The sequence below is a fragment of the Nicotiana tomentosiformis genome, chromosome 2 (genome assembly GCF_000390325.3).
Source record: "Nicotiana tomentosiformis chromosome 2, ASM39032v3, whole genome shotgun sequence".
Taxonomy (NCBI): domain Eukaryota; kingdom Viridiplantae; phylum Streptophyta; class Magnoliopsida; order Solanales; family Solanaceae; genus Nicotiana; species Nicotiana tomentosiformis.
Genome location: NC_090813.1, coordinates 54,999,863 through 55,014,650, shown reverse-complemented (window position 1 = coordinate 55,014,650; position 14,788 = coordinate 54,999,863). Strand labels below are relative to the sequence as shown.

The following is a 14,788-nucleotide window of genomic DNA, read 5'->3' as shown; positions in this document are numbered from 1 at the left end:
TGTTGCTTTTTGATTCGCCATGGTATGTACACCTGACTCACGTTTCCACTACACACCAAGGGAAACAGAAAATAAAATCATAAAGAAAATTGTTGAATTTTTGTATATCACTGCCCTTGGAAACGAAGAAACGTGACTTAATCAAATTCTATAATGTTATAATACAACCTCTTCGGTGTGTCACATCTAAAAATTACAAAAGCAAAACTTGATGTTACTCCTCAGAATTTTCACGATATTGACTTTAAAATTGGAATGGACAATATTCAGTCCAATGTTCAAATATACTTTGGGTTAATGTACCAAAAATAATATGTTTTGGATTAATGTAATTTATTTTTACATTCCATTTCACTTTCTTTTTACATTATCTTTTCAAATTGTTTATTCAGCTTTGTTACATTTTTCTAAGAGTTTACTAAACCACTAAATAGAAGATAAATTAATAGTTTTACAAAGAAAAGATCGGGGCATGCCATCAAATTAAAGATCGGGTGGCTTTGGTTTCTAAGTCAATTTAGAGTGATATGCTAATTTTTACTATAATAACCATTTCGTTTTTGCAAAACTAGGTCTTTTTAACCCTTGAGTTATTATATTATTCTAGTTTTAGTTCCTCTATTAATTATTGAGCATATTTGGCACAATTAAGATAAATATGCATTTTAATCGAATGATTAACGGAAGCTTAGAGACATTAACATCTATTAAGGGCAATATCGACTATGGTGAACATATAAAGGTCCGTGTACTCTCACTTACGTATGTCAATGGGCGGGTTGAGTTGATTTTGGGCGGGTCAAAATGGACTGAGTCAATAAACGAGCGGATCATAAAGCAAGTTGATTAGGTCAAGTTGGGCTAAAATTTAGATCATAATCCAAACCACTCAATTCTTACCAAGCTTTAATTAATATGTATTATTTTCTTATATATTGTTTAATAATCAAATAAGATATTTTTCTTTTGTATGGTCATATATAATATATCAAACAAAAAAAATTATATTAACGATATTTTAGCAAAGTTACTCATTGATCAATTTGGACAAAAATCAGTTTAACTTTAGATGAGTTCAACAAATAGACGAATCAATGACCACCCCAACCTTGAACGGGTTGGCGGATCATTGATTACCCAACTTTGGACGGATTTGGGCTCAAATTGTCACCCTATGATATGTTTCCCAAGCAATCTCACATGACTTGCATGAGACTTAAAATTTTCTGTTAACCAAACAAAAAAACAAAAAAGGAGAATGCAATATTGCTTGTAAAATAGTCCAACTAGAATACCTAACGTTCCAACTTGAAACAGACTTTTGGGAAAGGTTAAACGGACTAACTCGATTAAATTCTTCAATACAAAAGTATTCAAAATATCTTATAAAACCACCAGTAGCCATCATCTTCCGTTTGATAAAGCCATCATTTTTATATGTCAAGAGAATGGGCCAATAATTGATTGTTATCATCTCCTTTTTCTTTTTTCATCTATCTATATATACCTTTGAGTTTCCTCCATTTCCACACCACAACTGGAAAGCTAAAAAAAGAAGCAAAGATGGCCTTGACTCTGAAGTCTTTAGCAACTCCTTTGCTTTTGGGTGCTTTCTTTATCCTTGTATTGCAGGTTTGCTTCTTCATTCTTTGAACCTTTCTACAGTAGGAGTATTTCTAATTATGGGTAGTCCTTGCCTATTGAATTGATGATTTTGTTTAGGTGGATTTAGCGTATTGGTTTAATAGCTTTTGATGATTTTACAATTTACATGGATTACCCTTTTCGTATTTCTTCAGAAAGATCAAAGATTATTGGGTATTTAGGACATCCTATGCTTTAGTTAAGCGTTGACTTGAAATCATGAGTAGAAGTAAATTTTAATAATTTTCTCATTACCTAGTGAGAATGAGAAAAGAGAAGTATAGACATGTTCCTGCAGTTAAATATATGGTTTGATGCAAATTACTTATGTGTTAGTTAACTTACATGTTTCTATATATAACATGAGAGGAAGTATTGCTTCACAAAGAAATACAGAAAGGGCAGAAAATGGACGAAAAACAATGGACTAGTTACAGTTTCTGCTTTGCTCTATGATTCTTCCTCTACGTTATAGTGCTTTAGACATATGATGCATTTGCTACAAATTTTTAATTAATTTTCCAGGTTAATAGTATTATAATGTTGAAAATAAAAATTGTGGAAGTGTTTCATCTTGATTAAAGTGAAACCTTTAGTTCTGCGTTTGTGACCCACTGTGTCATACTTTTGTTCCTGGAGTTTCAACTCTGTTTCCTAAAAGCTTTTAGCTTGTCTATTGATGAATAGAATTGATGTGTTCTTATGGAAAGCAGGTTGTTGCAGAGAAGCCAATATCTGAAGCTAAAGTTGAGTCTGCAATCCTTAAGGTATATTCTTCTGTTCATGATTAAAGAAGATGTTAGTGCCCTTGTTGCTTCAAATTTAAAACTTAAGAGCGCTTTTTGGATGATCGTGTAGGAATCTATCATCAAAGAGGTTAATGAAAATGCCAAAGCTGGATGGAAAGCTGCATTCAACCCTCAATTCTCGAATTTCACGGTCAGATCATCATATATCTTAGCGCTTTCTCTAACCATCAACAACAGTTGCTTATTTTGTTGCTATACACTGAAAACATGCATTTATAATTATGTCCATCTTTGGTATTCACAGGTTTCACAATTTAAGCGCCTTCTTGGAGTTAAGCCCGCACGAGAAGGTGATTTGGAGGGAATTCCACTTCTAACTCATCCTAAACTTTCGGAGCTACCAAAAGAGTTTGATGCACGAAAAGCTTGGCCTCAATGTAGCACTATCGGAAGAATTCTGGGTCAGTTTCTTCTTGTTCTTGCTTACTACTATTGAATTATAATTCTATGATAGTGATCCTAATGCTTTCCGTCTTTGCACATCAATCACTGGGACAAATTTGCATCACAGATCAGGGACATTGCGGTTCTTGTTGGGCTTTTGGTGCTGTTGAATCGTTGTCTGATCGTTTCTGTATCCATCACAACTTGGTAAATTCTGTTGAACTGTGTGACCACCTCATTTAAAAGCTTTAGATGACGCATTTTTATTTACTTATTTATATATCTTCAGCATACTCTCTCATGTGCGAGCCCTGATTCTTTCTCATGGGCCAAGCACGTGGAAACTATCTTATATTAGCACAAAATGCTTGTGAAGTTTTCACTATAGTTAATGTCACTAATGTTAACTTTTAATGTGTAATGCAGAATATCTCTCTGTCTGTAAATGATCTGCTAGCATGCTGTGGCTTTTTATGTGGATCCGGTTGTGATGGTGGATATCCTATATCAGCATGGCGATACTTTATCCGTAGGGGTGTGGTCACAGAAGAGGTAAATGTTGTCTTATTTTCACCTCAAAAGAGATTACAGCTTTCAGTAAAACCATTAGTTACCGTGGATCTTTATGATCAATCACTAATAAAGTTGTTTTTATTCTTGCAGTGTGACCCTTACTTTGATAATGAGGGATGTTCGCACCCGGGTTGTGAACCAGGATATCCCACCCCAAAGTGCCAGAGGAAGTGTGTGAAGGAGAACCTACTATGGGGGAAATCAAAGCATTATGGTGTCAATGCATACAGAATCCACCGTGATCCCTACAGTATCATGACAGAAATTTACAAAAATGGACCAGTTGAGGTCTCGTTTACAGTGTACGAGGTAATGACGATAAGGAAGAATGTTAAGTTCTGATCCTAAAACTATTTGATACAGCTTTCCGTACATGACATTATCTGAGCTGGTAACCTTATATGTGGTTGCCTACCTATCCCAAAATGAGATACATGTAATTATTTTTAGGTGACCTATAGTGTAACTGTTATGATAATTGAGAAACTTTAACTACCGATGTACCTTCCCAATTTATGTTTGCCCGAGATTTACTTGCAAACTAATATCTGTAAATGAGATATTTAATGCTAACCACAAGACAATATCAGAAGTTACCTGTTGTCGTAAAACTGCATCATCTCTTTCTCGGTGCAAGTAGATTTGTTTAGATTTTGTTTGTTGTCTTTGATCATAACTGTTATCATCTCTTTTTCTCAGCAATGCTTTCCTCTAACCAATGAGTCAATTTTTTTTATTTTTTTTTTGTCAATCACAGGATTTTGCTCACTACAAGTCAGGAGTTTACAAGCACGTAACAGGTCAAAGTATGGGAGGCCATGCTGTTAAGCTTATCGGATGGGGAACTAGTGAACAGGGAGAGGACTATTGGGTATGTAGATGTGTTCAAGTTCTGGTGTCCTGTTTTCTATTTAAAAGCATATCTTTTTGTCAAAATCTAATCACCTTATATATCATCTGCAGCTTATCGCAAATTCTTGGAACAGAGGCTGGGGTGATGTATGTCCTTAAATTCATCCCTATGTTTTCATATATGAGCAAAAAGTCCTTAGCCATAGGCATGCTAGCTTCTTGTTGTTGATGCGGCACATCAATAAATGGATTTCAACTTATATAAACTAACAACGTAAATAATTTTTGCACTATATTTCAACTGGTAAAGTTATCTCTGTGTGACCTATAAGTCACGGGTTCGAGCCGTGGAAGCAGCCACTAATGCTTGCATTAGGGTAGGCTGTCTACATCATACCCCTTGGGGCTACGGCCCTTCCCAGGACCCTGCGTGAACGCGGGATGCCTTGTGCACCGGACTGCCCCTTTTATATTTTAACCAGTTAAGGCAAGTTATTTACTGCATTTTTTGAAGTTACTCATTTAGGATTACTATAGAGAGTTACATGCCGTCGTATGTCATTTAACCTAATGATGCAAATAAATTGTATACTATTTTAATGCACAGAAGTTAAAGTAGCTTCTTCTCTAAATGAATGTATATCTCCAATATGACAGGATGGTTACTTCAAGATCAGAAGAGGAACAAATGAGTGTGGCATTGAACATAATGTGGTGGCTGGATTGCCTTCTGCAAAAAATCTGAATGTGGAACTTGATGATGTATCTGATGCTTTCCTTGATGCCTCAATGTAAAAGGCTACTTCTTCAACCCTAATGCACTAGCATATTTATCTCGTCGATTTAATTATCTGTATAATTCATAATCAACACTTGTTCCAATAGTCGCCTTTCAGTTATATTGTTAATTTCAGTTTTCAGTTTTATGACTTAAGAATAATTTTTATTTGTTACTCTAGTAATTAAGTCCTACGAGCTTAATCAGTGGGCATGCCCGCAATGCATTCAAGTTGTCCACACAATTTACACAATTTTCTTTAACAACTTTGTCCCAAATTTAGAGAAAAACATAAATTAAAATGGTAATTCTCTTGTTTGTCAAGACTTCTGGATTTTCTTTTTCAATTTGCTAGTTAAGAGGTATGTACCGCTTATATTCTGTTGACTAGATTACTACTTACTCCTTATAATACAACCTTTGGTTATATTTGAAAAGGTAAAACAATCAAAAGGTAAGTCGAATACAGACATGAAAATTTTCTATCTATAAGAATTTTATAAAATTTTAAAAAAGAGACAAAAACATATTTTATGTGTACAAACTGCGAAATATTCCTCACCTTATCAATTTTTTGTGCTTTTCTAGTTTAGGAGTTTTGAAAGATGCATGTTTTCATAATCTGACAACCAGCAAAAATTACTACGTCTTAATTTGAGCCTAGCTGACTAGCTGTGGTCAATTATATGAATCTTCACCTTTATGCCACTCTGATTTAGTTCCATCTTAGTCCAATATTATATAATTTAAGCATCTAAAACTGGAAATTCTCGATATTTTCTATAAACATACAAAATCTCTTACCAATTCAAAGACTCTTGGGCCCCACTTATTTCATTGAATTTAAAATGACCTAGTCTGGATGCGCATCTAAATATTAATATGTTGCAATAAAATTCGAATATTAAATAATTAAGATAGTTTATTTTCTCAACATGAGAATGTATAAATTTTCCATTATTGAAAAATAATAAATATTAAATTCAATAAAATACGAATTAATTTAATATTGCATCAAAACAAATATTAAAAAAATAAATTTCCATAGTAGTTGGTTGTGGTAATGGTTAACGGTGGTGGTAATTGATGGCGGGTTAATTTCACTCATGATCATCCAACTTATTATTTATTTCATAAAAGTCACTTATCTATTTTTCATCACTTAAAAGTCACTCAACTTTACCTTTGTAACTTAAAAGTCATTCTAGTTCAAAATCTATAAAATATCCAATAAAAAATATGACATGGCATTACATTTAATTAACAAATCTAACAATAATGCCACATAAGCTTAAATAGACCATATCTAAGTTAGACTCATTTCTTGCTCAGCCCGATTTCAGTCGGTTTTTTGAATATTAGTTTTAATTTATTTTATATGAAAAATCGCCCGATTTCGGTCGGTTTCTTAAAAAATATCGCGAGATTCTAAAATAGTTTCCCGCATTTTTGCGCAAAAAAAAAAAACAACCGAAGTCGGTCGGTTTCGTAAAAAAAAATTAAAAAATAAAATATTTTAAAAAACTGACCGACTTCAATCTCACATAACATATAAATGTACCACTAACAGACAAGAACAACAAGCTAATAAGAATCTATTTTCATAAATTACTATTCCATTAAAGTTAAAATATTGGTAAGAAATACCCACAATGAAATTGCATAGTAGAAGTTCACTACTAAAAATTCGGCCAAAACCGACCGCGAAAAACCGAACGAAGTCGGTCGGTTTTCCAAAATATTTTAATTTTTAATTTTTTTACGAAACCGGCCGACTTTGGTCGTTTTTTTTTTTGCACAAAAATGCGGGAAACTATTTTAGAATCCCGCGAAATTTATTTTTTAAGAAATCGACCGAAATCGGTCGGTTTTTCATATAAAATAAATTAAAACTAATATTCAAAAAACCAACCGAAATCGGGCTGAGCAAGAAATGAGTCTAACTTAGATATGGTCTATTTAAGCTTATGTGGCATTATTGTTAGATTTGTTAATTAAATGTAATGCCATGTCATATTTTTTATTGGATATTTTATAGATTTTGAACTAGAATGACTTTTAAGTTACAAAGGTAAAGTTGAGTGACTTTTAAGTGATGAAAAATAGATAAGTGACTTTTATGAAATAAATAATAAGTTGGATGACATTCGGTGAATTTGTGGTTAGTAGCTCGTTATGATGGTGGCTGATAATAGTACTTAATGGTGATGGTTGATGATGGTTGTTGGTGATGGCGACTGTCAATTGTGGTTGATGATGATGCTAGATAATAGAGGCTACGACTAATAGTAGTGGCTAGTTATATATGATGGTGGCTGATGGTGATGATTGTCATGGTGACTAGTGGTGGTTGATAGTTGTGATTAGTGTTATATTGTAAATAATGGCTAATGACAGTGGTGGTTATGGTCGTGGCGGTGATTGAAGATGATGGTTGTAAGTAGTGAATGATGGTAGATAGCGATCAAAGTGGATAGAGTAGTTGTCAAATACCTTGTTCGACGAAATTCTTGAGTAGATAACATTTTAATAATATTAAAACCATATTATACATCTGAATATTTATTTAGTATCATTAAGTAATTGTTAATAGAAAAAATAAATGCACTTAATGATTAAGATTTAAGAAACAAACATAATCAATGACAAAAATTTGAATGATTAAGATTCATATTTTCATTAAATGCAAATAAATAAACTCATAAGTAATCTCAACTAATTGGATATTCATATCTTTTAACCTAGTTAAATATTCAAAAAATTTAAATAATTTTTTAAAAATTAAACGAGACCCTCTACATTACCTTTTCTATATCATATATTTTATTTTATAAAAAAACAAAATATCACCCATTCTTTCAATAAATATTGAACAGCAAGTGGGTAGTTTCATTTCAAAGGAATAATATAAAAAACGGACTCCAACTTGAAGGAATCTCTTTTCTAATTCGGCCAAACACATGATAAGAGATCTCAATCGTTAATCTATCTTGAAATTACAAAATTATTGTACTCTCTTACATCCAAATATCCAATAACAAAACCACACGTGGTTCTAAACATGTACACCTAAGTTTGGCAGAACTTGGGGAGGGCCAATATTGATCCAATTCTTTAATTCAAAATATCCTAAAGTGGATCAATAATAATCATCTCTCTAGTTGATAAAGTTATAAACTTTTATCATACGTCAAAAGAGATGGGCCAATAATTGATCTATCTTTTCCTGTATCTATATATTTCTGGGAGTTCCTGCACCTCACACCACCATTGGAGAACTCCAAAGAAAAGCCAAATATAGCGATGAATCACATGGCCTTAGCCACTCTCTTGCTTTTGATTGGTGCCTCTATCGTTGTTTTGCAGGTTCGATCCTTGATTCTTCATAATTTGTGTTTTTGGCTGGTTGGTGTGGTTTATATAGCTTTAGATGAATAGATGGATTGAGTGATTGTAGCAGATCAAAGCCCCATCTATTGTGTTTTTCTTGACTTGTTTTGCTTTCTTCCATTTTTTTTAGCTTTTGGGTTAGCTTAATCTTGGTAATCATGATGATAAATTAGTTGATTAACTAATGTACTCCAAAAAGGGAAATCTTTTAAATGTTTCTTGAAGCTTCAGTTTATGTTGCCTGCAATACATGAGGAGGAGGTCTGCTTGAGTTTGTTTTTTTCTTTGGGGGGAGGGTAATAGTTTCGTTTTTGCAGATGTTGCCTGGAACCTATATGTAGTGGAAATATGTTGGGTTGACAGTGCGGAGGTTTTTTTTGGGGGTGGTGGTGGTGTGGATGGTGTAATACTACAAGAACTACAACAAACCTAATAAAATCCCGCATTTAATGTGTATATGGATGAAGCTCCAATAGATGGTAATCTACTCACCAAGCTTATGCATATTATTATAGAAGGAAAAATGAGTTCTTTAGCAGAAACCTCTAATTTGATTCAACTGCCCTTATCCTGCCTACGTCCCAAGTAAGAAGCAAAAATGTTCCATAGCTGAAATGTTCAATCCGATCCTCTCTTTTTCTGCACACTGTATAAGTTAATTGAGCGCTTGACAAAGGAACAATACTATTGAATGGTAGAAAGAGGGAACATAGATGTAGGTTTATCTTCAAATCCAAAATAAAATATGCGTAGGTAACAGTAATCATTTTTTTTTGAATGGCAAGCAGGTTGTTGCAGAACAACCAATATCCCAAGCTAAAGCGGAATCCGCAATCCTTCAGGTAAGACCTTCATGATAGAGAAGATAATACTGTCACATTGTACTCTGTTCTTACTAAAAGGCGAGAGACTTTTTTTGAATGGGCATACAGGACGCAATCATTAAACAGGTTAATGAAAATGAAAAAGCTGGATGGAAAGCTGCACTGAACCCTCGATTCTCAAATTTCACGGTGAGATTTCCATAAAGCTGTATATTTTGTTTGGACAAACTGCGTTGCACTTTCTTTTGTGCAATGATACATCCTTCACCGCTCTTTTCATGAATATGTTACCTTTCATTCACAGGTTTCCCAGTTTAAGCGCCTTCTTGGAGTTAAGCCCACAAGAAAGGGTGATTTAAAGGGCATTCCTATTTTAACTCATCCAAAACTTTTGGAGTTGCCACAAGAGTTTGACGCACGAGTGGCTTGGCCTAACTGTAGCACTATTGGGAGAATTCTTGGTTAGTTTATTATTTTTGTGCTTGATTTAGTGCTATTGTCCTATAGTGGGGTGCTAATGCTTTCCATCTTTTGATGTCATGCACCGGTACTATTTTGCGGCGCAGATCAGGTGAATTATCTTGGTTCTAGTATCACTCCTATGTATTTCTCCCTAAATTTGCAAATTTCTCTTCCAGGTACTCTAATAATCTGATCGTTTGTATTTCAGGGACACTGTGGTTCTTGTTGGGCTTTTGGTGCTGTTGAATCATTGTCCGATCGTTTCTGTATTCATTATGGCTTGGTAAATTCATTTCTTAATCTGAATACTTGCAAGGTTTATTCTAGTTATTGTCACTGATGATTCAAATTTGACGTGAGGCAGAATATCTCTCTGTCAGCAAATGATCTCTTAGCATGCTGTGGCTTTTTATGTGGGGATGGTTGTGATGGTGGATATCCGTTACAAGCTTGGAAGTACTTTGTCCGCAAGGGTGTGGTCACAGATGAGGTATATGGTTTTGTTCTTGACTTATTGGACTTCAGAAAGATTACAGCTTTCAGATACTTTGGATCCTTATACACCACTCAAAATGATATTGTGGATCCTTATTCTCAACTGACTAATAAAATTTATTCTGGCAGTGTGACCCTTACTTTGATAACGAGGGATGTTCCCACCCTGGATGTGAACCTGCATATCCCACCCCAAAGTGTCACAGGAAGTGCGTTAAACAGAATTTACTCTGGAGTAGGTCCAAGCATTTTGGCGTCAATGCATACATGATCAGCTCCGATCCACACAGTATCATGACAGAAGTGTACAAGAATGGACCAGTTGAGGTCTCTTTTACTGTTTACGAGGTAAGAATGATTGAGGAAGGAGAGTAAAGTTATGATACTGAATTTTGAGATACAATTCGTACTATATGATATTAGATATAAAGTTGGATGTTGCGTGTACCTTTAAAAGAGCAATGACAACTGAGCCTCGATCCCAAACACGAATCACAACGCAATTCAGTATCTACCCTATGATGTTGTTAGCTTGCGTAGGCTTCTTCCTGGCTAACTCTAATATACATTGAGAAACTTTAGTTAAATATTATTAGTACTGTATTCTAAATGTATTTTTGAGAATTCTTTAGAAAGCGTACATGAAGACATTATATACTGCCTGGCTGAAATGAATGAAATAACAAAATATAATTGAAATTACTTTCTTTCTTTGGTTAACTGTCAAATTATTGTCGATTAACTTTTATACAGAGATCAAAATAAGTTTTGGTCACCAAGTCTACCTTTCTAAATCCTAGTATTACCATCAACCATGTTTGTGGAATTATTATGCCAATTTGTGATCTGTAGTCGTTTAGTCTTCCAGAATAATTATGTCTATCACAATGAAGAAGTACCAGTTGGAAGTTCAATAGTATGTTAAAATGTACTACGAGTAATATCTAAGGTTCATTGTTTGAATGTACTAATATCCTAGTCTGGGATATTTGTGCACACATGTACTGTTTGTCAAGTGTGGTACATGCTTCAGTAGTAGGCTGCTTATGTTCTTTCATTTGCCTCGGCATGGTGATCTTTTCTGGTGAAATTAGGATTTGTTGACTTGAATTATTTTCTTTATTCTATCTGTTATTATCTCCTACTTTGATACATATGCCCTTCCTTTACTGAATGACAAGCTTATTTTTGAGCACAGGATTTCGCTCACTACAAGTCTGGAGTTTACAAGCATGTAACTGGTGATATAATGGGAGGCCATGCTGTTAAACTCATCGGATGGGGAACCTCCGAGGATGGAGAGGACTATTGGGTTTGTTGATATCTTCGAATTGTGCCATTATATCTTCAAAACCATTTCGTCCTTTTTTAAATTTGATCATCTTTTTTCGGCTTTGCAGCTTCTTGCCAATCAGTGGAACAGAGGCTGGGGTGATGTATGTCTAGAACTAATCCTTTTCCTTTCCATAGCTTACTTGAACGAAAAAAAGTCGATTCTTCCTCGGGGAAAATTACTAAAATGTTTTAAAACCGTAGCTTTTCCCTATCAAAATCAGAGTTCACACACTTGACTCATAATGTTCAGTATATGTCTCTAGTACTTTATACATGCGCATTCTTGGGTTTGGTTTGGGTTTTGGGGGGAGGGGGTGAATGCTACTTCTTGAAGACGTGCTAATTGAGCAGAGCGTACATCCTTCTTCTGAAATGTATATTTGTGTTCATGGCAGGATGGTTACTTTAAGATCAGAAGAGGAACAAACGAATGTGAAATCGAAGATGAAGTGGTTGCAGGATTGCCTTCAGCCAGAAATCTGAACGTGGAACTTGATGTCTCTGATGCTTTCCTTGACGCCGCAATGTGAATGCTAATTCTTCAACTAAACACTAAATAGAATGCAAGTTTCTGAAGACTGGGGAACAATAACATATTAAGTTTATTATTCTTCCCCTCTTAAGTTGTCTGCAATTGTTCCACTATCTTATTATCAGTGGAAGTGCTTTCCTTATCTGTTATGTATATCTTCACAAGTACTTTGTCAATCTTGGCACTGTTGTAACATTAATATGAATTTTACTTAACATTATCAATGAACTGTATTATTGTGGTCGAAACTTCGGGTAATTTTAGTGAAAATTTAGAAGAAATTGGGTTGTCTACTGATCTTTGAAAGATAAATAGGAATAATTTTAGTTAGCTTTACCCTAATTTCTAAAGGTGGCTAAGTTAACTCATCATAATTTTGGTTAATTCATCATAATCATAGTTAGCATATCATTTCCTTCTCCCCTCCCTCCAATGTGTTTTATTTTGGAAGAAAGTGAATACGTAACTTATTGTCGAGGTCGTTTGGTAGAGTGTATTGGAGAAAATAATGCATGCATTAGTTTTGTGTATTAGTAATACCTTGTTTGATACATTTTTTCAAATTATGTATAACTAATACAGACATTAGTTATACACTCTATTTGGTATTATCCTATGTATAGCTAATGCATAGCAAATCATGGTATTAGTAATATCAAGGCTATTAATGCATGCATTAGCATGGTTAAAGATAAAATTATCCTTAAAGTCAAACAATATGGAGGGCATTTTTGTAAACAACTAATTTTATTTAAATGATGCAATGCATTTTAACTTTTAGGGGTCGTTTGGTAGCCGGTTAGAGAGGAATTATCCATGTATTAAAACTAAGATAACTTTATACATTGTTTGGTTAAAAGAAGGGGAATAAATAATATCCACATAGAAGCTAGCATAAGTTATACAATGTTTGGTTATTTTTTCCTCTTTTCCACATAAAATGTAGCATTGCTAATACAATATTTAGTTCATGTTTTTCTTTTCCGCATAACTAATACATGTATAAGTTAGGAGGGAATCTATGTATTATTTATGCAGGTAGAAGGTGGAATAACTTATACATGTACTAGTAATACTTGTATTAAAACATAAAATGACAAGAATACCCTTTATTCAAACTTGTATTTTTTTGTTTAAAAATATATATTTAAACTATACTAACAATTTTAATAAAATAAAGTAAGTTAATAATAAATAACACTCATATTACATTTATATTACTAATTCTTATATAACAACCGCATAACTAATTCACGCATAACTAATCACAACACAACTCAACCTTGCATAACTATCCCTGCATAACTAATACATGCATAACTTATCACTGCATTACATATTCTTGCATAATTAATACATGCATAACTAATACATGTATAACTAATACCTGCATAACTCTAACCGGCAACCAAACGACCCCTTAATACACCACACCAAACAATGGATAAGAAATAAATTCTACATAATTAATGCTTGCATTACTAAACCATGCATTACTAATCCTTGCATTACTAATACACCTTATTCAGCACTATTCTTATACATGCCTTTGTGGTATTGGATTTTCTTTGGGTTTATTTAATAAATTCATAAAAATAAAAATAAGAGCTGAGAAATTATTCACATTTAAATAAAAACTTAAATATCTTAGCTATAGGCAGACTTAACCTTTCAATAAAGAAAATGCATAACTATCAGCTATTGATCCCATTCATCCATCTTGTTCTTCTCTTCTCAATTTGTTATAGTTTCAAAATTTACATAAAGGTTCCCTTTTTATTGTTTTTTGTAAGCAAACTATATTGTATAAATACATTAAATTGCACTTAAATGTACACCGATTCTTTATTATTTTTTCAGATTCAACTCGTTTTATGCTACCATAATACTTCTCGTGGAGCCACTTTTTATTTTTGCCGTTCTGCTCCCATCTTAGAAATTTAGCTCTAATCATCAATTTTTTTAGCTTGTATCATTTATGTCTAATTTGACTTTTTTTGTTTTTTTGGGTCTTTATCAACGCAATTTAAAAAATTTGAAGAAGATGATCATAGGATATTAAATACTACCACTCCGGTCCACTTTAAGTGATTTTTTGGCTTTTTTTGTGGTTTGATTTTTTCAAATATCAAGAAGAAATTAACTTTTCTTTCCAAAGTTGTCATTGGAATAAAGAGTGTAGGAGTAGTTTGTTATATTTCCAATAAGCAAATTAAGGTTAATATGATCAATTTTATTATTAATTAATGCTAAAAGGTAAATTTCTTAATATATGTGAAAAGAGCAAAAAAATCACTTAGAACGTGTTTGGAAAGCCACCTAGGAATTGGATTTGGGTGTAATTGGGTATAATTACACAGTTTGGCATTCTTAAGGGGGAGGTGAGAATTGGTGGTAATTACACTGTGTAATTACAAGGTTACTTTTTAATTTCTTTCTTTTTTGTTTTTAATTTTAATTTATTTTCTTTATAACTTTTTATTTCCATTATTTTAATTTCTTTTTATTTTATTTTTACTTTTTAATTTATATTTTATTTTAAAATATATTTTCTTTATACATCATTTATCTTTTATTTTTCTACCTATACTTCTTGTGATATCATGTAATTGCTCATATATTTTATTTCTTATTTTTTTTGGTTGACTAGATATTTGTATAAATATATATGCAGTCACATTCGGGGAGGTCTCAGCCTCCACAAAAAGAG

General features: G+C 33.2%; 2 protein-coding genes across 2 annotated transcripts; both read left to right on the top strand.

Annotated features, from left to right (window-relative positions):
* The first annotated feature begins 1,305 nt into the window (after window positions 1-1,305).
* Window positions 1,306-5,188, top strand: LOC104102613 (cathepsin B-like protease 2). Its single transcript, XM_009610375.4, has 10 exons — window positions 1,306-1,632; window positions 2,358-2,411; window positions 2,503-2,583; window positions 2,698-2,854; window positions 2,965-3,044; window positions 3,264-3,389; window positions 3,501-3,719; window positions 4,168-4,281; window positions 4,374-4,409; window positions 4,920-5,188. Exons 1-10 carry the CDS (start codon window positions 1,564-1,566, stop codon window positions 5,055-5,057), a joined length of 1,074 nt encoding a protein of 357 aa, XP_009608670.1. The 5' UTR covers window positions 1,306-1,563; the 3' UTR covers window positions 5,058-5,188.
* Window positions 5,189-7,091: 1,903 nt separating this feature from the next.
* LOC104102612 (cathepsin B-like protease 3) lies at window positions 7,092-12,326 on the top strand. The gene is made up of 12 exons (XM_009610374.4): window positions 7,092-7,111; window positions 8,211-8,406; window positions 9,219-9,272; window positions 9,363-9,443; window positions 9,559-9,715; window positions 9,821-9,825; window positions 9,925-9,999; window positions 10,081-10,206; window positions 10,341-10,559; window positions 11,410-11,523; window positions 11,612-11,647; window positions 11,942-12,326. Exons 1-12 carry the CDS (start codon window positions 7,092-7,094, stop codon window positions 12,074-12,076), a joined length of 1,218 nt encoding a protein of 405 aa, XP_009608669.4. The 3' UTR covers window positions 12,077-12,326.
* Window positions 12,327-14,788: the final 2,462 nt, after the last annotated feature.

Bases quoted from the DNA above. Each gene is read 5' to 3' on its own strand.
- LOC104102613 (XM_009610375.4), top strand. From the start codon at position 1,564: ATGGCCTTGACTCTGAAGTCTTTAGCAACTCCTTTGCTTTTGGGTGCT. The intron at 1,633-2,357 runs GTTTGCTTCTTC...TATGGAAAGCAG, and splicing joins TCTTTATCCTTGTATTGCAG to GTTGTTGCAGAGAAGCCAAT. The intron at 2,855-2,964 runs GTCAGTTTCTTC...TTTGCATCACAG, and splicing joins CACTATCGGAAGAATTCTGG to ATCAGGGACATTGCGGTTCT.
- LOC104102612 (XM_009610374.4), top strand. From the start codon at position 7,092: ATGACTTTTAAGTTACAAAG. The intron at 10,000-10,080 runs GTAAATTCATTT...GACGTGAGGCAG, and splicing joins TCTGTATTCATTATGGCTTG to AATATCTCTCTGTCAGCAAA. The intron at 11,524-11,611 runs GTTTGTTGATAT...TCGGCTTTGCAG, and splicing joins AGGATGGAGAGGACTATTGG to CTTCTTGCCAATCAGTGGAA.